This window comes from Chelonia mydas, chromosome 10 (genome assembly GCF_015237465.2).
Source record: "Chelonia mydas isolate rCheMyd1 chromosome 10, rCheMyd1.pri.v2, whole genome shotgun sequence".
NCBI classification, from domain to species: domain Eukaryota; kingdom Metazoa; phylum Chordata; order Testudines; family Cheloniidae; genus Chelonia; species Chelonia mydas.
The window spans coordinates 64,057,480-64,079,178 of record NC_051250.2 but is presented as its reverse complement, the minus strand read 5'-3'; the positions used below and the strand labels follow the sequence as shown (position 1 = coordinate 64,079,178).

The window sequence follows — 21,699 nt, the reverse complement described above, 5'->3', positions numbered from 1 at the left end:
GCTCAGCAGCCTGGCAGGATGGTCCTGCGGGCCAGATGTAGCCCGCGGGCCATAGTTTGCCCACCCCTGACATACACCTTTGCTATACCATTGTACACAATTAATCTCTAAATATATCATCACATGCTGTGTGCTGGCAGATTTCACAAGCTAAACAGGGTCAGGTTGGGCCAGTGTCTGTGAGGGTATGTCTACGCTACCCGCCGCATCGGCGGGCAGCAATCGATCCAAGCGGGATCGATTTATTGCGTCTAGTCTAGATGCGATAAATCGACCCCCGAGGGCTCTCCCATTGATTGCTGTACTCCACTGCCATGAGAAGCACAGGTGGAGTCGACGGGAGCAGCAGCAGTCGACTCACCGCGGTGAAGACACCACGGTACGTCAATCTAAGTATGTCGACTTCAGCTACGTTCTTCCTGTAGCTGAAGTTGCGTAATCTTAGATCGACCCCCACCCACCCAATGTAGACCAGGGCTAAGGGAACGCTTCAAGCAACACCTGGTTTCTAAAGGAAGTACTGGGTGGTGCTTCAGTAGGTGGCACTCTGCCCTTTGAGGATTTGTCTGCATACAGATGTTGCACTTCTGAAGACACTTACATTGGTTTAAACTTGGCTTTTACAAGTTTATCTTGTAACTGTGGTGCAATTAGATGATGAGTGCATTATAAATTAGTATAAGAAATAAATAAATTAATACTTACAAGTACAAAGGGTTTGTATTGGCTAGTTGGACAACTTGAGTTTTTACAGGTTCAACAGCTATAAGTATGTCTTGCTCTATAGCCATAGGGAGCACAGCATATCCACAGTAGTCTATATGTTCTCCTAGAAAACAACAAAATAATAACAGAAAATTAACAGCATTTTGGAATAATCCTTGTTTAAGAACACTTTACTAGATGCCCAAAAAGACCACAATTGAGGAAGGCCAAATGGGTTAAAAAAATGACCTAGATTACAAGGAAAGTGAAGGCACCTATAAAAAACAATAATGAAACCTATAACTAATACAAGTTGATAGTCATGAATATAAACCAGAAGCTAAGAATTGTAGATAACAGATAAGGGAAGCAAAGGGACACACAGAGAAATCTGGGGCTAGCAGAGGACAATACGGAGTTTTTAAGTATATTGGTAACAAAAAGAATCCTGACAATAGTATTGGTCCATTACTAGATGGAAATGGTAGAATTATTAATAATAATGCAGAAAAGCCAGAAGTGTTCAATAAATATTTCTGTTCTGTATTTGGCAAAATAACAGATAATGTAGTATTCTCATAGGATGATAACATTCTTTCCATTCCACTAGTATCTCAGGAGGATGTTAAACAGCAGCTACTAAAGTTAGATATTTTAAAATCATTAAATCCAGACGACGTGCATCCAAGAATTGTAAAAGAGCTGGGTTAGGAGATCGCTGAACCATTAATGTTGATTTTCAGTAAGTCTTGGAACACTAGGGAAGTTCCAGAAGACTGGAAGAAAAGAAAGCTAATGTTGTGCCAATATTATAGGCATATCAGTCTGACATTGATCCTGGGCAAGATAATGGAGCGGCTGATACAGGACTCAATTAATAAAGAATTAAAGGAGGGTAATATAATTAATGCTAGTCAACATAGGTTTATGGAAAATAGATCCTGTCAAACTAAATTGAGATTACAAGTTTGATAAAGACAATATAATAGACTTCTGTAAGATGTTTTACTTGTACTACCTGACATTTTGATGGAAAAAAAGTAGAATGACATAAAATTAACATGGCACCATTAAATCTGGCTAATTGGTAGATCACAAAATATAATTGTCTACGGCGAATCATTGTCAAGTGGGTGTATTGCTAGTGAGGCCTTCAGCAATCTGTTCTTGGCCCTTTGCCATTTAACATTTTTATTGGTGATCTGGAAGAAAACATAAAATCATCACTGATAAAGTTCGCAAATGATACAAAAATTGGGAGAGTGGTAAATAATGAAAAGGACAGGTCACTAATACAGAGTGATCTGAATTGCTTGGTAAACTTGGCACAAGCAAACAATATGTGTTTTAATTCAGCGAAACATAAATGTGTACATCTAGAAACAAAGAATGTAGACCATCCATATAGGATGGGGGAAGCAGTAACTCTGAAAAAGATTTGAGGGTCATGGTGGATAATCTTTTGAACTTGAGCTCCCAGTGCAAAGCTGTGGCCAAAACGGGTAATGCGATCTTGGGATGCATAAACAGGGGACTCTCAAGTCAGAGTAGAGAGGTTATTTTACCTCTGGCACTGGTGCAACTGCTGCTGAAATATTGTGTCCAGCTCTGATGTCCACAGTTCAAGTAGGATGTTCATAAATTGGAAAGAGTTCAGAGAACAGCCACGAGAACGATTAGAAAACCAGCCTTATAATGATAGACTCAAGGTGCTCAGTCTATTTAGCTGAACAAAGAGAAGGTTAAGGGGTGACTTGATTTACATGGGGAACAAATATTTAATACTGGGCTCTTCAATCTAGAAGAGAGAAAGGTATAACATGCTCCAATGGCTGAAGTTGAAGCTAGACACATTCGGAATGGAAATTAGGTGAACATTTTTAACAGTGAGAGTAATTAACCACTGGAACAATTTACCAAGGGTCATGGTGAATTCTCTATCACAGGCAACATTGAACTCAAGATTGGATTTTTTTTAAAAGATATATTTAAGGAATTATTTTGGGGAAGTTCTAGGGCTTGTATAATACAGAAGTTCAGAGTAAATGATCACAAAGGTCCCTTCGGGCTTTGGAATCTATGAATCAGCAGCAGAAGAAGAAACATCCTTGATTCTAATGGCTAGTGTAGGAGTGCAGAATTGCTTCATGTCCTAGACAATTTCTGCCAGTCATTTCAGAATATACACTTTAAGCTCTTATTGTTAAAATCCCAACTGATAGACTGTTCTGCACATATTAAATTTCATACTAAGGCACCAAAGCTTTACATTTCTATAATGATTTTTTGTAACCTTCATTTCTTTTTAAACCTTTATGTTCTTTAACAAAATTACAAGGTGATAGATGGACTGTTATCTGGCAGTTAGAGTAGGAAGACTATTTGTGCTTGATATGTAACTGGTAAAATTAGCAAGACAAGCAAGTTAAATTATTTCCATTTCACCTATGGTTAGCATACCGCAAACATAAATGCAATACATAATTTCCCTTCCTGCGACAACTTCTGCTCATCTGAATGATTCATCACCCACTGCATAAGGCTTATGCAGGAATTCATTTTTCATACCATAGCTGGACTTTTTCCAGGAAAATACTAATATTTAAATCATCATTAATACAATTGTTCATTACATACAAAATAACATTCAATAAAGAAAATGGACATAGCAAGTACCTTCTCTGTTAGGAATAATTTTCAGGCAACATCTGTTCTCCACTCTAATTATCTTACATGACAGATGTTCAAAGTAAAAATTTAAATTGACTGCATAACAGGCTAATTAATGTTTTTAATGTGTATGTGATGCGTTTACAAACCCCACACTGGGCCCAAAGGGGTTAAAGGACAATACTGGCCTCAGGTAGCCTTGTCCCTCCAGACCTGCAAAGCACGCTCCAGCTGGAGAGGAAGCTTAAAAAGGAGCAACACAATTCAGTCAGTGAGAGGTTGGGGAGGAAGACAGACCTAACCTGAAGGCTCCTGGACAAGGGTGCTGAAAAAGCCTCCCTATGGGGAGTAGGACGGCACACGGAGTCCAGTCGGGGCTGAAAGTTTAGTTGTCTTTTCTTTTTCTTTTGTAATGTTATACTGGCACCTTGGAGGAGAGACAGATGGTAAGAAGTGATCCAGAGAGGGTAACTCTGAGGGCACACCATGGTGCTGGACGCTGTTGAATCTCATAGGGCTCTGGGTGGGAGCCAGTGGAATGGGAAGGCCCAAGGTCCCCTACCCTGTTGCAGGTAAGGCATAAGCCACATTCCACTCTCACTCCCCCCTCTGATAAGAAGAGGGCAAGGACATTGCAACCTGAGGGGAAGCTAAACCCATCCTCAGGTGAGGAACTGGACAGAAAGGCCTTCGTATTGAGAGGCAATACTGGGTGCACTACCCGCTAGACCACCTGGCCCTCTGAGAGCTCTATTGCACTATATTTGCCATATCTGTAGCAAAAACCCTTTCACTGAGAAAGTTGCCTGACTGGCTGGGTCATGTTCTAATTACACAGAGAACTGAACTCTAGAAAGGGCATGATCATAAAATAAAAATGGGTGTCTCCAGAATGAAGCCACATTTTAAAAAACCACATATGAAATAACCATATTTACTCTCCAGACCAACTTACTATTCTAATCTCTATGGGCTCAACTGTGTGGAATTTCTATAGAATGAGGGAGGGAAAACTATGGCAGAACATTTCCAGCTCTCATCAAAATGTAGTACTCTGTGCCAGGATGCATTACTATGTTTGAAGATTTGAATTGTAGTAGTGAGAAAAGATGTGGGTCGATTTCATGATACCATCTTACAAACTTCAACTGCATCCTAGATCTGCCTGAGACTGAGCTGCAGAAACCATGATAGGGAAATGAGCCCTAAACCTAACCAGGAAAGAGATTTTTAGGCACTGATTCAGAAAAGCATTTATGTCCTTAAGTCCTTACCTATTCAAGATGGCACTTAAAATATAAAATTACGCCTGTCCTGAATAAAGATGCTGTCCTGAATTGTGACCTTAATGTGAACTACAGGTTGTAATAATATGCAGTTAAAAGCTAATGAAGTAATATTTTCTCCTTCCCATTTATGACTTAATGTCAAGCACAGGCACCCCTTGACCAAAAATAAAAAGATCACAAACATTTAGGTTGTATGTTTGGAACTTGCCATAAATTTAAAGAAAATAATATTCTCCTTTTACCTATTAAGTTGACTCGCCCTGGTGCACGAGCATAAAACTTGGGAGCCGATCCAAATTTAGAAATAAACATCTTCTTCAGCTTCAGCAATCTGAAAGGCAGGTTGGAATCCTTTAGGAGAAATACATTGGAAAACGCAGGAAATCCATGCACCCCTGGGGCCCAGAAGAAGCCAGTGCCCGTGAAATTGGCTGTTCATGATCACACTACCCTCCTTCTGCTAGCACTGCGCATCCCTAACAACTCGGGTTGTCAAAGGCAGCAAAAGGCTATGTAAGCAACTACACTGACCTAAGTACTACGCCTCTCATGGAGGTGGAGTAGTTATTAGGTCGGCGTAGCAGGTGAGTTAAGTTGGCGGGAGGACATTGTAGTGTAGACACTTATTCAACTGTCTTACATTGACCTAACTCTGTAGTGTAGACCATGCCTAAGTCCAGCTTGCCTGGGTGGCAAGATAGACTGGAATGGTGAAGGGGACTGTCTGTGACTCCATGGTAAGACTGCTATAATATTTTAGGACTTCACACTTGTTATTGGGTTGGTTACATAGGCGCTGGAGCACCCACAGGGAAAAATTAGTGGGTGCTCTGCACCCACTGGCAGCCAAGCTCCCCGCCCCACCTCACCTCCGCCTCCTCCCCTGAGCACACCACGTCCCCGCTTCTCCTACTACCTGCCAGTGCTTGCCGCCGCAAAACAACTGTTTTGCAGCGTAACAAGCTCTGGGAGGGACGGGGGAGGAGCGGGAACGTGACGTGCTCAGGGGAGGAAGCAGGACCGGGGCGGGGATCTGGGGAAGGAGTTGGAATAGGGGCAGGGAGGGGTGGAGTTGGGGCAGGGATTGGAAGGGGGGTGGGGCATGAACAGGCGGGGCAGGGGTGGAGTTGGGGCAGGGCACGGCCGGGGGTAGCCAGCCGAAGTCAGCGCCTATGGTTGGTGAAATCTAATTATGGAACACACAACCAGTCTGGAATCTCTGACCTGCTTCTTGACAGTCTGCCCTGGCGCTCACGGTCATGAACCACTCCAGACAGTGTGATAATTCCTACATTTTCAAAAGCAACTAGTGCATCAATGTTTGGACACTCAACTTAAAAATCCCTAAAGGGGAGGTGATTTTCAGAATCTAGGTGCTCTGCCCTTCTGAAAATCAGGGCACTTTAATGTGTCTTAAATTTGTCAAAAACTGAAATATACAGAATCAGTAGCAAGTTTTGAAAATTTAGGCGTTGGTCTCCCAGCAATTTTTAGAAAGCAGTTATTGTGGTATAGAGAAGATCAGACATTAGGAAAATGATAGAAAGAAAGGGGAGAAAGGAAAGTTACTATTTCACAGAAATATTGGATTAAATAATACTTTGCACTTTTATGGCACCTTCCATCTGAGCATTTCCAAGTATTTTACAAATTTTTAATTAAATCTCCCAACACTTATGTGAGGTAAGTATATTTATTCCCATTTTACAGGTGAGAAAACTGAGCCAAAAAGATGTTAAGCAGCTTGCCCGTGGTCACCAAACAAATGCGTGGCAGAGGCAGGAAAAGAACCCTGGAGTCCTGACTCTCAGCCTTCTGCTCTAAACACCATACAACAATCCCCTTGACAAACTTTAATTTCATGTTGCGCTAAACCACAGTCAAATCAGCTGTTTTTCCAAAACTGCATATGCTACCATAAGAGTGGAGCCCGTAGAGATACTCCTGCTATGGATTTGTGGTTTTTAGTTGGGGATAGGGCTGGAGTCAAATTGACAAAAATCAAAATGATAAAACCAATTTCTGAATTTATACAATTATTTACAAATACATGCATGCAAAAAACTATAAATACCATGTCTCAAGCATCAGCCTATATTTCCCCCATGACTTATACAGCCAATACCTTCTGTACAGTGGTTCAGCAACTGTGCCAAATGGTTTTCTCAAATTTTCCTCTGGTTTTACCTAATAGCATGAAAGTTTCATTGGAAATAAAGATTTGAAAAATCACTGTTTAATAGGACTATGAAGAATGCTATCTCCCTTCCTGTGTTTGTAAACAAGTGATTCCCTGAGTATCACACCAAGGACAGTGAGTGGGCAGCTGGAGGATGAGATGGGGCTAAGTCATCATCCTAGTGCAGCACGAGAAGCTGTAATTACAGACATGATAGTGAGTCACATCAAAACAGCACTGAAGTAATATTGGTTACAAAGCAGCCTGTTAACTTTCTTTAAAGGCAGCAGCAAATTAAAAAGATGAAGTGCAAGAAGTCAAGTAAGGATAAAGGAGAAACAATCTTTAAAAATAATGTCATGAAACAGCTATTATACTGCTTCAAAAACTTTTCTGTTTCTGAGGAATGGGCGGCTCCCAAGCACCTAGCCAATTCAATGTACTTTGTAGCCAGTTTCCTAAGAACAAATGCTGTAGCATGCCCTAGAAGGATTTCTACCTTCAGCCCTAGACTGGAGCTTCAAATGTAGTCAATGCAAAGAGCGAGCAGAAGTAGCAATGAAAAAAAGATATGATACTTCACATTAGATTAACTTTAATTTGTATCCCTTTGTAAACTTCGTACCATTGTCTTGAACCATATTCTAAATATTTTAGCAAATCAAGAATTCTCTAGTCATAAAGCTGTACAGGAGACCACCATCTGTTGTGAATTATTTATTAGACCTTTCTGCACTTTAATCCACTTTGACTGCTTACAAATGAAAACATAGGAATTGCCTTGCTAGATTAGACCCGGGGTCAACCTAATTCAGTATTCTGTCTTTAAAGTGAACAGTATCTGATACTTTGGAGGGATATGCAAGAAACCTCCTGGTAGACAGTGTGTCCAGAGGGACAGATTCTTCCTATCCCTCTTCATTTGGTGGTTGGCTTATGCCTTGAAGAAAATATTTTCCTATTATATCTCTAAATGTTCTCATTTTCCCATGTCTGTTTCTTAATTTCTTTGCACTTTTCTCTAGTCTTGACTCGTCTATCTTCCTGTTGTCATCTGCAAATTTTGCCATCTCATTCCACAACCCCCTTTTTGGATCACAATCATGAAAATGCCTCTTGCAAATATGCTTCCGTCCACAGGGAAATTTGCTGGCAGAATGCTAGAAATTATGTTAATGTGAGATGCTTGTATTTCCTTGTGTGTCTGTATCCAGAATGTCTCTTTGGCTTAGAGCTGTTTTTATAGTGGTGCTGGTGTCTAAGGCTATGTCTACACTGCGTATCTTACAATGGCCCAGCTGTGCTGCTACAGCCACACCGATGTAAGGTACACAGTGTAGATGCTCTTTGTCTCCAGTAGAGAGCTCTCTCAGCGACAAAATAAAACCACCCCCAATGAGGGGTGGTTGCTTCGTCGCCGGGAGAGCATCTCCCACTGACGAAGCACTGTCCACACCAGCGCTTTTCATCGTTAAAACTTTTGTCACTCGGGGGGGGGGTTCACATCTGTGAGTGACAAAAGTTTTAACAAAGAAAGTGCAGTGTAGACATAGCCTAAGAATAAACAGAGGTAACTGGGATTGATTTATACTAATTTATTCTCAGAGGCCTGGTCTAGACTAGAAAATTAAGTCAGTTTATCTACATCAGTCAAGGATATGAAAAATCCAGCCCCCCAGCACCATAGTTAAGCCTATCTAAGTCCCTATGTAGACAGTGCTAGGTCAACCCAAGAATTCTTCCACCTCTCGGTGAGGTGGATTACCTATGCCAATGGGAGATTCCCTCCCGCCGGCATAGGTGATGTCTACATTGAAACACTACAGCACTGCAGCTGTGCTGCAGTAGCATTGTAAGAGTAGACATACCCCAAGATGTGTTTTATAAGCAAGAATAGTCTCATCTATTTGTAAACTTTGGCCAAAATGTTGAAACATAGGTGCTTCCATTTAGATATCTAAATCAGATCTGATTTTTCAGAGTTGCTGAACAACACATCTCCCATTTGCTTCAGCTTTGCACAGGCAAATTTCAAAACGATGTGAATTAAAATTAAGTGAAATGCAGTGTAATCTGACAGGAGGAGGAACAATTTAGAACACACCTCTTCTCTGAATGCTAACATAAAATCAGAGGTTTACGGGACTTCCCCTGCATTCGCCTGCTGCACAATGAGATTTAACTTTCCTGATAACACTTCCAAACAGAGCAGGCCTTAGACACAGGGGCATGGAGAGAGGTGGTCCCTCTTTCGTTAGGGAATATTGGAAAAGTGATGTGGGGTAACTTTGCACTGCCTTTTGGGTTGGCTTTACAATGTTCGGAATTCCTAGGGATGACAGGGTTGGAGCTTGGAGCGGGGAAGGAGAGAAAAATCAAGGACTGGGTTGCCATCCCACTGCCATAGCAGAAGAGGGAACGGGAAAACCTGAACTGGTTATGAGGTTCCTCCCCCTCTTTTCTCCCATCTGGAAGGGGTAAGAGGGATCTGGACTGATGGCTCCTCTGCCAGAGTCTCCCATAGAGATGATGGATTGCACAAAGTCCCCCTTTCCATGTGGCTATCAGCAGTTTGAGGGTGCCTGGTCACACTAATGGTGACTTTCCTCCCATTCTGGGGGAAAAGCTGGTTAGGTCGATCAGAGTCAGGAGAGCCCCCCGAAGTGGCTCCTTGTGCTCACCGGCAGCGGTGCTGGAACAATGTTTACATTGGGGGGGCTGAGAGCCATTGAACCAAACTGTAAACCCTGGATATGATGGAAACCCCTTCAAGCCCAGGGGTGCAGCAACCCCTGCACCCTAGTTCCAGCACCTATACGTGGAGAGGCCGGCCACCCCTCTGGGGACAAATGAAAGGGTCCAGGACCGTGCAGCTGGCGCCCTTCAGCGGCACTCGCCGTCACTGCGGAACAGAGGAGAGCCCGGACACAGCCTGCACCGGGGGACGGCTGCCGCGCCCTCAGCACCGGCCGCTGCCCGGCAAAGCCCGAGGGAGACGCAGCCGCTTTGCAGCCCGTGTCCAGCGTCCGCAGCCGCTAGCGCCGGGGCCGCTCCAGCTCGCAGGCTGGGCCCCTGCTCTCCGAACGGGCCCGGCTCCAGGCCACACACCCACGCACCTGGGCTGCTCCGCCAGCTGGACTGGGAGGGTGGCGGGGGCGTCCGAGGCCATCCTCGGCCTCGCGGGGCTGTGCGGGGCGGCAGAGAGGCAGCGGCGGGTTGCCTGCCGCCGGGACCGTAGGCTGCTATCACGGGACAAGCAATGTCTCCCTTCCTTCCGGGCGGCGGGGGAGCCCTGCCTCCTCCCCGCCCAGGTCCGGGTGCTCGGGGCAGGGCTTGTGCCAAGCTGCCGGGCAAGCCACTGCCCAGACATCCAGCAGGGCTCGGACAAGCGGCTCCGCCCCCGCTGTGTGTCTGGCTTTGGGCCCTGGCTCCTGCCCGCGCCAGGACGTTGTTTGAAGTTGATGTGACAATAGGAGCAGAGGAGGGGTTTCTTTTTTTAAATGTCTGCACCAATGATGTGTAAGATCTCCGTGAAAGACAAAGCAAATCAATTCCCAAGGAGAGGGTCTGTCTCCCAGCGAGCCAGGACTGGCAGCCCAGTGCCTTAAAAACATACAATGTAATTGCAGAAAAGGGCAACGTGACTCAATGTCTCCTCTGAACAAGGGCCACGAACAAGGTCGGTCCCAGATCTCTCCCCCACAACAAACCCATACAGTGAAAACACAAAATAAACATTAACAGAAGAAGCAAAACGCCTTATCCTGAAGGCGTTGCTTTTTTTATTCTGATGTTTTGTGTTATTTGTGGGTGTTTCTATGGTGTGCTGGATTCTCCCCCCCCCCCCCCCACTTCCTATGGCACCCTATTATCCATCAGAATAGGGACTCCGGATATTTGGAGTAACTGATTTGGTCAGCTACATCTCCCAGCAGACTGATGGCTATTGTTATTTTATCCTGCTATTTCAATCCATACAGTCCAAAAGATACCTATCCTATAAGGCTATAAGTGCCCTAACATAGATAGTATTGTATACTGTCATTCAAATTTCTAGTGTGGACTAACCCCTCTGGTGAGTAACAACAATCCCCTCCTCACATCAGTCGTCCATAAACCTATCAAATCCTCATTCCACCCCTTTTCTAACTGTGCAGGAGGAAAGAGGGCCTTTCAGTTTGCTCAGAAGGTTTACAAACCTGGGCTCTGGCAGACCCACAGGGTAAGTGAATTCCAGTGTTGCACTTCTGCTTCTTCTCGTGTCCTTGTCACAAACTAGATGTTTTTCCAGAACCGTGCACAAGCAATGGCTCTTTCCATCTCTGCAGCAAGATCCTCCTTTGTACAGGTCACCCCAAAGAGTCGGCAAATGAGCAAGTGCTTCATATTTTGCACCTCACCATATTCGCATATTCATGTCATTAGAGTAGCCCCATTTGATCATATTAGTAGTTGATCGGCCAGTTTGCGTGCACAGGCAGTTCAGGCATCACCACATTGACCAGTCTGTATCCTCCCCTCTGGGAAGGACCTCCTGGGGTTCCAGATCTACATCAGTGGATCCAACTCGCATAGTCTTTCATTCCATAACTTCAGCTATGCCTTACAGCTGTTGTATCCAAAGGCACAACACTGGTTTTAAAACTCTTTCATGATTTAAGGTGTTTGATTACTCCTGTGTGACCATATAACAGACGCCTTGGATCCATCTGTCCATCCATCTTCCATCTGTCACAATCTTTCCCTTTGGCTTGCTACTGTCCTCCTGATACCAGGTGACGTAGTGCCAGCTGGTAAGTAGAGGCTATCCTTTGGTGTTGGCTTTAGACATCCTGTTATTCCACAACAACTGTAGTTTAGAACAGGGTCTAATTTCTTAGCATGGACGGATCGTTCCCACACTGCGCATGCATACTCTGCTATGGAATAGCACAAAGCAATAGCAGTCGTTCACAAGGTAGCTGGATTGTCTCCCCACTTTGAGGTGACCAACTTTCGGAGGATGTTGTTACGGGCACTAACTTTTCCTTTCGTCTTCTTTACATGTGCTTTGAAGGAAAGTGTCAGGTCCAATGTCATCTCCAGGTAGACAGGGTTCAGATGATTAGCCAGTGGGATTCCATCCTGGGTGATATTTAGTTTCCGCTTGGCTTCTCGATGACGTAGGTGAAAGGCCATCACCTGTGTCCTGGTTGGATTAGCACGAAGCTGCTTATTGTAATAAGTTGGGAGGTTGCTCAGTGCACATCATTCTATTCTTGACAGTGGTAAAGTCCATCTTCTGTGACATGATGCATAGACCATGGCAAAAATAAAGCTCCTTGTATTGCTCTGTATGGGCTGGTCACTGGTCAGGATTGGTGCTAACACACTGCCCTGTGGGAGGCCATTTCATCGTCATCTCCAGTGGTTCCATTTCTTGCACAGTTCTACGTAAAAAAGAGTTTGGCAAGCAAGGTTTGGTGGTTGACTGTATCGTATGCCACTGATAGGTCTACGAACACAGTGCCTGTTGTCATCCCTCTCTCAAATCCATCTTCTATATGCTGGTTAATATTTAATATTTGGTCAGTGCAGGACTTTCCTGATCTAAATCCAGCTTGTTCAGATATTAGATGCTGTTCAATATGAGGTGAGAGGAGACTGAGAATGAGGTGTTGGTAAAAGTTTATAGAGGTGGCATAGACAGAGCCCTGCGCGGATACAAAATTTGTATCTGCATCCAATCCGCGATCCTCAAAAATGGTCTGTGGATATCCGCAAATGCAGATATCCGTGGATTTGCAGGGCTCTAGGCATAAAAGTGATATTGGACAGAAGTTTTTTGGGTAAGAGGCATCCTTCCCCAGCTTCAATAGAGCTATTACATGGGCTCGTCACCATAATTTAGGTATTCTAATTCATGGACAATTGTTAAAAAGGCGTAATACCCATAACTTGGTTGCAGAACCAAAATGCTTAATCTGCTCCATGCATATGTCTTTGAGTCCAACTGCTTTTTCGTTCTTCAGGTGACTTATTCTGGCACTGAGTTCATCTATTGTATATGGTGTGCTGAAATGATCTTCTTCCAGATCGGTTTGCTGTATAATTAATATTTAGGCTGCTTGTTCAGAGCTTTCCCATTGAGCAGAAGCTGGTGTCCCACCAGGTTGGCTGTGATGCTGTGGTGTTGCTCTACTTTCTTCGGATCATTATTCAACTTGTGAATGGTCAACCATGCTTCCTGCTAGTGTTCCTTCAATCAATTCTTTCCATTTCTGTTGCCTTTCTTCTTGAAGCTTGTTAGCTAGGGCTGTCCCTGCTGTGATAGTGTTTTCCGAGAAAGGATCTCTTTGGAACATTTGTTGGTATTTTTTATATCTGGCAGTTAGCACAGGAGTAAACCCTGGTATGTGTTCAGTTCTACATCCTCAATGTATATACCTCTTGGAGCAGGGGTGGGCAAACTATGGCCCGCGGGCTACATCTGGCCCACCAGCTGATTTAATCTGGCCCTGGAGCTCCTGGAAGCAGCGGCATGTCCCCCCTCCAGCTCCTACGTGTAGGGGCTGCCAGGGGCTCTGCACTCTGTCCCCACCCCAAGCACCCCAAGCTCCCATTGGGCAAGAACTGCTGCTAATGGAAGCTGCAGGGGCTGCACCTGTGTACAGGGCAGTGTGCAGAGCCCCCTGGCCGCACCTCCACGTAGGAGACGGAGCGGGGACATGCGCTGCTTCTGGGAGCTGCTTGAGGTAAGCGCCTCCCAGAGCCTGCACCCCTGAGCCCCTCCCACACCCCAATCCCCTGCCCCAGCCCAGAGCCCCCTCCCACCCTCCGAATCCCTCAATCCCAGCCTGGAGCACCATCCTGCACCTCAAACCCCTCATCCCCAGCCCCACACCAGAGCCTGCATCCCCAGCTGGAGCCCTCACCCCCGCCCTCCCATGCCCCAATACCCTGCCCCAGTCTGGAGCCCCCTCCCACACTCCAAACCCCTCAGTCCCAGCCTGAAGCACCCTCCTACACCCCAAACCCCTCATACCCAGCCCCACCCCAGAGCCCACACCTCCAGCTGGAGCCCTCACTCCCACCCTGTGCCCCAGTCCCCTGCCCCAGCCTGGAGCACCCTCCTACACTCCAACCCCCTCATCCCCAGCCCCACCCCAGGGACCACATCTCCAGCCGGAGCCCTCACTCCCCCACACACACACCCCAATCCTTGCCCCAGCCCCAGCCCCCTCCCGTACCCTGAACTCCTCATTTCTGGTCCCACCCCAGAGCACCGCACCCCCAGCCAGAGCCCTCACCACCTCCTGCACCCCAACCCCAATTTCGTGAGCATTCATGGCCTGCCATACAATTTCCATACCCAGATGTGGCCCTCGGGCCAAAAAGTTTGCCCGTCACTGTCTTGGAGGTATTGCGCAGTGCACTCATGAAGAGATCGCAATTCTCCAGGATTGGATTTATGAGAGTCAGTTTTTTGTCAAGGACAATCTTGCATTTTCAGTTGTTGCAATATTGCATAAGAAGAACCACACTCTCAAGTAGCTTGGTCCCAAATCATGTAAGGCTTTATAGGTCAAGATAAACATACTGAATTCAACCTAGAAGGAGACAGTGCAGCTTACAAAGCACTGGTTTTATGAGCTCTCATTATGATCTTAATAAGTGGATAGTCACATTCTGCACTGACTTCAGTGGTTTAAGCTGTAGGCTCAAGCAAAGTGCATTACAGTAATCTAGTCTAAACAGACCAAAGACATGGATAAGTGTAACAAGATCAACATCCAAACGAAAAGATCTCACTCTTTATATCATGTGCAGATGGAAAAAAGTTCACTTAGCCTCAGCTGCAGCTTAGGCCTTAACCAGCCAAGAAGGACATGTACAATGAAAAGGTGGTGGCCTGAAGAGCGGCCAGAAACTTAAGAACCTAAGTAAGTGGCTGTTTCTGAAAGTCCAACAGACAAAACCCTACATTTGTCTTCATAAGAGTTCTTTGTATTCTTGCATGCAGATAGCTATGTCCAAATCAGATTTTATCTGTGAAGTAACAGAAATGTTGTTGCTTAATATTGCACAAAACATAAAACTAAAGACAACCCTGCCTGCTGGGAAAGAGCAGGAAGTAGCCAGTAGATCATATGTACCAAACCAAATCCGTGGCCATCTGAAAATTACATGGTTGCAGAAGGAGAGAATTCAAAGCCACCTTCTCCCAGTAGACTCAGCTCTCTAGCACTTGAGCAAAAGTATAACTAGAAATATGAGGACCTATGAATACCATTGTGCAGTTCTGAGTTTGTCAGATAGAGGTCAGTAATATACATACACCAGTCTACACATTATAATACTATTAACGTTTCATTTCTAGGCATCCATGCCTGAAGGCATGGGCACATTATCAAGAATGAGCTAAACCATAAATCAAAATAAACCGGAAACATCCCAGATTAAATTCCGGAGCAGGAACAGATTCTTAAAACACCCCACAAGCAACTCAAAACCAAGGACCACATACCAACTGAAAGAACATAAATAATTATCAATTATGCCACAAGTCCTTTTGTATAAGCTAAGGGAGAAAAAATTTCAGAACAATAGGCCCTGGACATATGAGATTTGGAACATATGGAAGTATGACTACAGATCTGTTGGTCAAGAGGTATAAATTATATAAAGAAGAGCATATGGAAAAGGGAATGGGGTTATTATAATGAAATACACAGTACAGGCATATCAAGCAATTTCCCTTCTTCTCACTATTATGTATTAGTGTGGTATTTGTCTTTTATTTTAAAGGACAGCCTTTGTGTGCTTTCTAGTGTTCCTCACCTCATACTAAGTCAATATATTATCCTGTATTTCAGCAATAATCATTCAAAAGATGATACACTTTACACTGTGATACAGATGTGTGATTTAGTGCTTTGTTTGACTTTGACTACAACTTGTCAAATAAATTTTGAGGTCTGTTCCCTCTTTTTGAGTCACACAAAGAGGAAATAGACTCTAGTTGGCAAGGTTGCTGGTATTGCTTGGTGGCTACGTGGAAGCAGTTGCTGTTTTCAAACCACCTGTCCAGTTGGGAGCTGGAGGGTGCTGCCTGGATCTACCACTCCAGGAAACATCTAGCACACTCTTGCCATTATAACAAATAACAATAATAAAGGATGATAGGTTAGCTTTTAGAATATAGTGTGGAGGGGGCAGAAAAGGCACGAGCAGGAAGTCTGCTTCCCTATGTCAGTAAAAGAAAGCATTATGGGGAAGGAGGGCAGTTGCAGCAGAGGCCTAGAGAGGGTGACTGGAAGAAGAAGGAAAATAAGAGATTCTCCAAGAGATATCCAGGAGAAAGGAGCGGAATAATACATATGTTTTTGTGTGTGGTTCTAGCTGAATTTTCAAATGGAGGGGATGAAGGAGTGAAAAACTAAGAGTGAAAAACATCAAAAGATAGACCAAAACCATAACGAGATTTATTTGACATAAACCTAATTTTATACCAATGCCATGAATTTCCTCCCATACGTTTAAATCTGATATTAGCATTGACATTCTTGTGCCCTCTATCCAAGATGAGTCTGCCTATCAGTGGTGTTATACATATATTGCCTGGGAAGTGCCTTGGGAAGGGTCCTTCAAAAGTGGATGGAGGGCATTGTATAAAGGAAATACATATTAGCTTGAGTGGTTAATATATTTTGTGAAAACTTGCTTTTTTGAGCTTGCACCCAGAGAATGCTTAGATGGTACATAAATCCCCCAAACAAACCAGCATGGTGAATAAGTTCATTTTTGAGGGCCCAATATTCTTGACCTTTAGAAGGTTTAAGAGTTATAGATTTTTTAAATTTTTACTGAAATATTCTTTGCTTAGATAAAGAATAAGTGTAAAGAACTCAGAGCCTAGGAAGGGTACTAAAACGGATTTCAAGAAGGCAGACTTTAGCAAACTCAGAGAGTTGGTAGGTAAAATCCCATGGGAAGCAAGTCTAAGGGGAAAAACAATTGAAGACAGTTGGCAGTTTTTCAAAGAGGCATTATTAAGGGCACAAGAGCAAACTATCCCACTGCATAGGAAAGATAGGAAGTATGGCAAGAGATCACTGTGGCTTAACCAAGAGATAGTCAATGATCTAAACCTCAAAAAAGAGTCCTACAAAAAGTGGAAACTCGGTCAAATGACAAAGGATGAATATAAACAAATAACACAAGTATGTAGGGACAAAATTAGAAAAGCCAAGGCACAAAACGAGATCAAACTAGCTAGAGACATAAAAGGAAACAAGAAAATATTCTACAAATACATTAGAAGCAAGAGGAAGACCAAGGACAGAGTACGCCCGTTACTCAATGCAGGGGGAAAGACAATAACAGAAAATGTGGAAATGGCAGAGATGCTTAATGACTTCTTTGTTTCAATTTTCACCAAGAAGTTTGGTGGCGAGTGGAAGTCTAACATAGTGAATCCCAGCAAAAATGAGGTAGGATCAGCATCTAAAATAGGGAAAGAACAAGTCAAAAATTACTTAGGGCAGGTCTACGCTACAGCAGGGATTGACGCTCTGAGATCAATCCACTGGCAGTTGATTTAGCGGGTCTAGTGGTTGAAAACTTGTTCCTAGAGAGTAGTTATCAGTGTTTCACAGTCATGCTGGAAGGGCATAATGAGTGGGGTCCTGGAGGGTTCTGGGTTCAATATTTTCATCAGTGATTTAGATAATGGCAGAGTGAGTACACTTATAAAGTTTGCGGACGATACCAAGCTGGGAGGGGTTGCAAGTGCTTTAGAGCAGCAGTTCTCAAAGCCGGTCCGCCGCTTGTTCAGAGAAAGCCCCCAGCTGGCTGGGCCGGTTTGTTTATCTGCTGCATCCGCAGGTTCGGCCGATCACGGCTCCTACTGGCCGCGGTTTGCCGCTCCAGGCCAATGGGGGCTGCGGGAAGGGCGGCCAGCACATCCCTCAGCCCACGCCGCTTCCTGCAGCCCCCATTTGCCTGGAGTGGTGAACCGCAGCCAGTGGGAGCTGCGATAGGTCGAACCTGCGGATGCGGCAGGTAAACAACCGGCCCGGCCCACCAGGAGCTTTCCCTGAACAAGCGGCGGACCGGCTTTGAGAACCACTGCTTTAGAGGATAGGATTACAATTCAAAATGATCTGGACAAACAGGAGAAATGGTCTGAAGTAAATAGGATGAAATTCAATAAGGACAAATGCAAAGTACTCCATTTAGGAAGGAACAATCAGTTGCACACATACAAAATGGGAAATGACTGCCTAGGAAGGAGTATTGCGGAAAGGGATCTGGGGGTCATAATTGATCACACGCTAAATATGAGTCAACAGTGTAACGCTGTGCAAAAAAAGCAAACATCAATCTGGGATGTATTAGCAGGAGTATTGTAAGCAAGCCAGTAGAAGTAATTCTTCTGCTCTACTCCGCGCTGATTAGGCCTCAACTGGAGTATTGTGTCCAGCTCTGAGTGCCACATTTCAGGAACGATGTGGACAAATTGGTGAAAGTCCAGTGAAGAGTCTAGAAAACATGACCTATGAGGGAAGATTGAAAAAAAATTGAGTTTGCTTAGTCTGGAGAAGAGAAGACTGAGAGGGGACATAAGTTTCCAAGTACGTAAAAGGTTCTTACAAGAAGAAGGGAGAAGGATTGTTTTTCTTAACCTCTGAGGATAGGACAAGAAGCAATGGTCCTAAATTGCAGCAAGGGCGGTTTAGGTTGGACATTAGGAAAAACTTCCTAACTGTCAGGGTGGTTAAGCACTGGAATAAATTGCCTAGGGAGGTTGTGGAATCTCCATCATTGGGGATTTTTAAGAACAGGTTGGACAAACTCCTGTTAGGGATGGTCTAGATCAGGGATCGGCAACCTTTGGCATGGGACCTGTCAGGGAAAGCCCCTGGTGGGCCGGGCTGGTATGTTTACCAGCCGTGTCCACAGGTTTGGCCGATCGCAGCTCCCACTGGTCTGCGGCGCGGGCCGAGGGATGTGCTGGCCGCCACTTCCCGCAGCCCCCATTGGCCTGGGACAGCGAACTGCGGCCAGTGGAAGCTGCGATTGGCCGAACCTGCGGACGCAGCAGGTAAACATATTTGCCCGGCCCGCCAGGGGCTTTCCCTGGTCGGCTGTGTGGCAAAGATTGCCGATCCCTGGTCTAGATAATACTTAGTCCTGCCTTGAGTGCAGCAGACTGGACTAGATGACCTCTCGAGGTCCCTTCCTATTCGATACTTCTATGCTTCTAAAAGAAGCAAACAAAAGAACAGGAATTAGCCTCTTACTATTGATTAATCAATTAATATACATAAGGCATTTTGCATTATTATTATTTTCAGAGATTTTGAATGGGGCAGTAGTTTGAATCCCCAGTCTGGGGTAGTTGATTTGCCTCATCAGTGTATAGCAGGTAGTTTAGAGCACGTGAACTCTGGGTCTCATTCTGCTCTCATCCCAATATAAATTAGGAGCAACTTGAGTGAAATCAATGACATCAACGTAGAACTAGTACAGCTGACCCCAGAATAAGTTTCTCTGTGTTTCACGGTCTTACATTCATGCACATTTGGCACAGCGCTGTTGCAATGAAGAAACAGTGCTCCCCAGAGGGTCTCCAATGATGTGCTCCAGTGACACAATGGGGGGAGAAGTCCTGTCTTTACAGGAAGTCCAGTGGCATCTTAAAGACTAACAGATTTATTTGGGCATAAGCTTTTGTGGGTAGAAAACCCACTTCTTCAGACCATGCATTTGAAGAAGTGGGGTTTTTTTACCCACAAAAGCTTATGCCCAAATAAATCTGTTAGTTTTTAAGGTGCCACGGGACCCCCCCTTGCTTGTATGGATACAGACGAACACGGCTATCCCGATACTTGTCTTTACGGGCTCCACTTATGTACATGGGAGGAGGCAGCCCTCTTCCTAAGGGTCCTCCTGATTGCAGTGGGGGAAGAGAGCTGCCTCTATGGGCCCTACCGAGCTACGGTAGAAGTGAGGCTGCCCTTAAGGGCTAGTACCCCACTGCTTTACAGTTTACAGTGTGTGCGAGTGTGGGGGGGGGGAATAGTGTTGCCCCATGGGCCCTGCTGAGTTTTAGTGGGGAAGCAACGCTGTCCCTACGGGCCCAAGGGACTTCCGGCGCCGGGTTTGAGGGGAGCGGGGCCGAGAAGACCAGGCCCTGCCTGGCTGCTAAGGGCCCTGCAGCCGCTCTACTGACTGAAGCGCGGTGCACCCGCTATTCCGCTCCGGGTCTCCACGGGCGGGGCTAGCGGGGGAGAACGAAATTTCGGTTCCTAGCAGAGCGGAGTCATATTGGGCAGAAGCCGCGGAGGCTTGTGGGAGAAGGGGGCTGGCTCCGGTCTCTCGTCCCTCCCCCTGTCCCCTTCCTTCCCCTCCCCCCCGCCCGTCCTCCGGCCAAGATGTCTGACATGGAGGATGATTTCATGTGCGATGATGAAGAGGACTATGATCTGGTGAGGTCTGGGGGGGGGCGAGCGGGAGCTGGGTGGCGGGGCGATGGGGTTCTTTGGCGCGGGGGCCCCTCTCTGTGCATGTCTCTGCCTCAGCCCTCTGAGACGCTGCCTTCTCAGGGAGCAGTGACAGGACGAGTTTGGCTCCCCATTCCCTCTGGGGGCCAGGGGAGGCAGAAAATGGCTTGGGGGGTGGGCTGGCGCTGATTTTGGACCAGGCCTCACCAGTGTTTATGCTTCCTGCCCCCCTGAGAAACAGGCCACTTGAGCCCTAGGAACTTAGTTAGGCCCCAGAATTGCCCCTTCAGGCCCAACAAGTCTGGGCCCCTGTTCAGTTCAGCCAGGGGGTCAGGGTTAGGGGGGTTGTAATTCTCTCACTGTAGCCTAGCAAATTGGCTCACGCGAAGTAAAGGGATACGTTAATTCTGGGTTGGGGGGAGGTTTGTAATCATGTTCTAGGATCCTACTAAGGCGCGGGGGGGGGAATAGCAGGAGAAGCTGGGAGACAGATCTACCTGCTACACATATCACTTCAGCTGCAATATACCATTAATGTATTTATTTTTAACTTCCTTGCTCTCGAGGTAGAATTGGGATTTGCTTTTGTCATTTGTGTGGTTTTGGTGGCAGTGTTTGTTTTGGTTCTGTTTTGTCCTTATGTTCTCAGATGGACAATAACATATTTTTATTGAAAAATAGAAACTGATTTGTCTGAGGGAATTTGTGTTTAGTAGGGTTATCTGGCTTCATAGTGATATTTTTGAAATTGTTAAAAGCAAATGTGAGGAATAAAAACATTTCTAAGAGGGGAGACTCAGTTGTATTGAGAAATAATGTTTGGACAAAAAATACATTCACTGTGTTGTCTAATCAGTCTTAATTCAATGTTTTCTGTGGCTTTGCTTTTTTAAATTCTCGGTAGAATGATAACACTGAGCTTCTTTTTTTTTTTTTTTTTTTTAAAGAGTTGAGTATTCTGTATTCCAAAGGTTTTTCTGGGATGTGTATTTCACTTAGTGTAAACTAGAACTGCATTTCATATACTGTTTAATTTTATAAATAACCCCCTAAAATCTCATTTTTGAGAAGAATTTCTATGTAATAAGTCTTGTAGTATTCCTTAGTATTTAGAGCAAGTTCTTAAAATTTAACAGTTTTCCGTGTGATCTGGGATATATGCATGATTGACATCTAAAATTTAGAAAAATTTCTCCAGTCCAGTCTTATGCATGTATTTTTAATTGAGATAGAGTGGTTGACATGTACACATTGACTTTCTAGCCTTTCACTTACCTCCTAAATATGAACACAAATTATTTTAGAGACGTGTTTTTAAATGAAATTGAGTTTAATTATGTACATTATAAAATGGAAATTGTTCTTATCA

The 21,699-nt window shown here is 44.8% G+C and overlaps 2 protein-coding genes across 8 annotated transcripts in view; one reads left to right on the top strand and one right to left on the bottom strand.

Moving 5' to 3' along the window:
• Positions 1-10,304, bottom strand: part of GALK2 (galactokinase 2) — a 79,844-nt gene extending 69,540 nt beyond the window's left edge. For 2 of the 6 annotated variants that reach the window (XM_037909913.2, XM_027829080.3), the window contains exons 1-3: positions 9,960-10,304; positions 4,907-4,995; positions 706-829 (exon numbers count right to left, since the gene is read on the bottom strand). In XM_037909913.2, the coding sequence (XP_037765841.1) occupies positions 706-829; positions 4,907-4,995; positions 9,960-10,213 (467 nt within the window). In that variant the 5' untranslated portion in view covers positions 10,214-10,304. Of the gene's footprint in view, positions 1-705; positions 830-4,906; positions 4,996-6,738; positions 6,852-9,959 lie in introns of all 6 variants that reach the window. The other 4 variants (XM_037909915.2, XM_043523328.1, XM_043523329.1 and 1 more) reach the window with 3 other exon arrangements.
• A 9,718-nt stretch (positions 10,305-20,022) lies between these two features.
• COPS2 (COP9 signalosome subunit 2) overlaps positions 20,023-21,699 on the top strand; it is a 34,033-nt gene continuing 32,356 nt past the window's right edge. The window contains exon 1 of one of the 2 annotated variants that reach the window (XM_007066804.4): positions 20,023-20,315. In XM_007066804.4, the coding sequence (XP_007066866.1) occupies positions 20,262-20,315 (54 nt within the window). In that variant the 5' untranslated portion in view covers positions 20,023-20,261. The remainder of the gene's footprint in view (positions 20,316-21,699) is intronic. The other variant, XM_007066805.4, reaches the window with a different exon arrangement.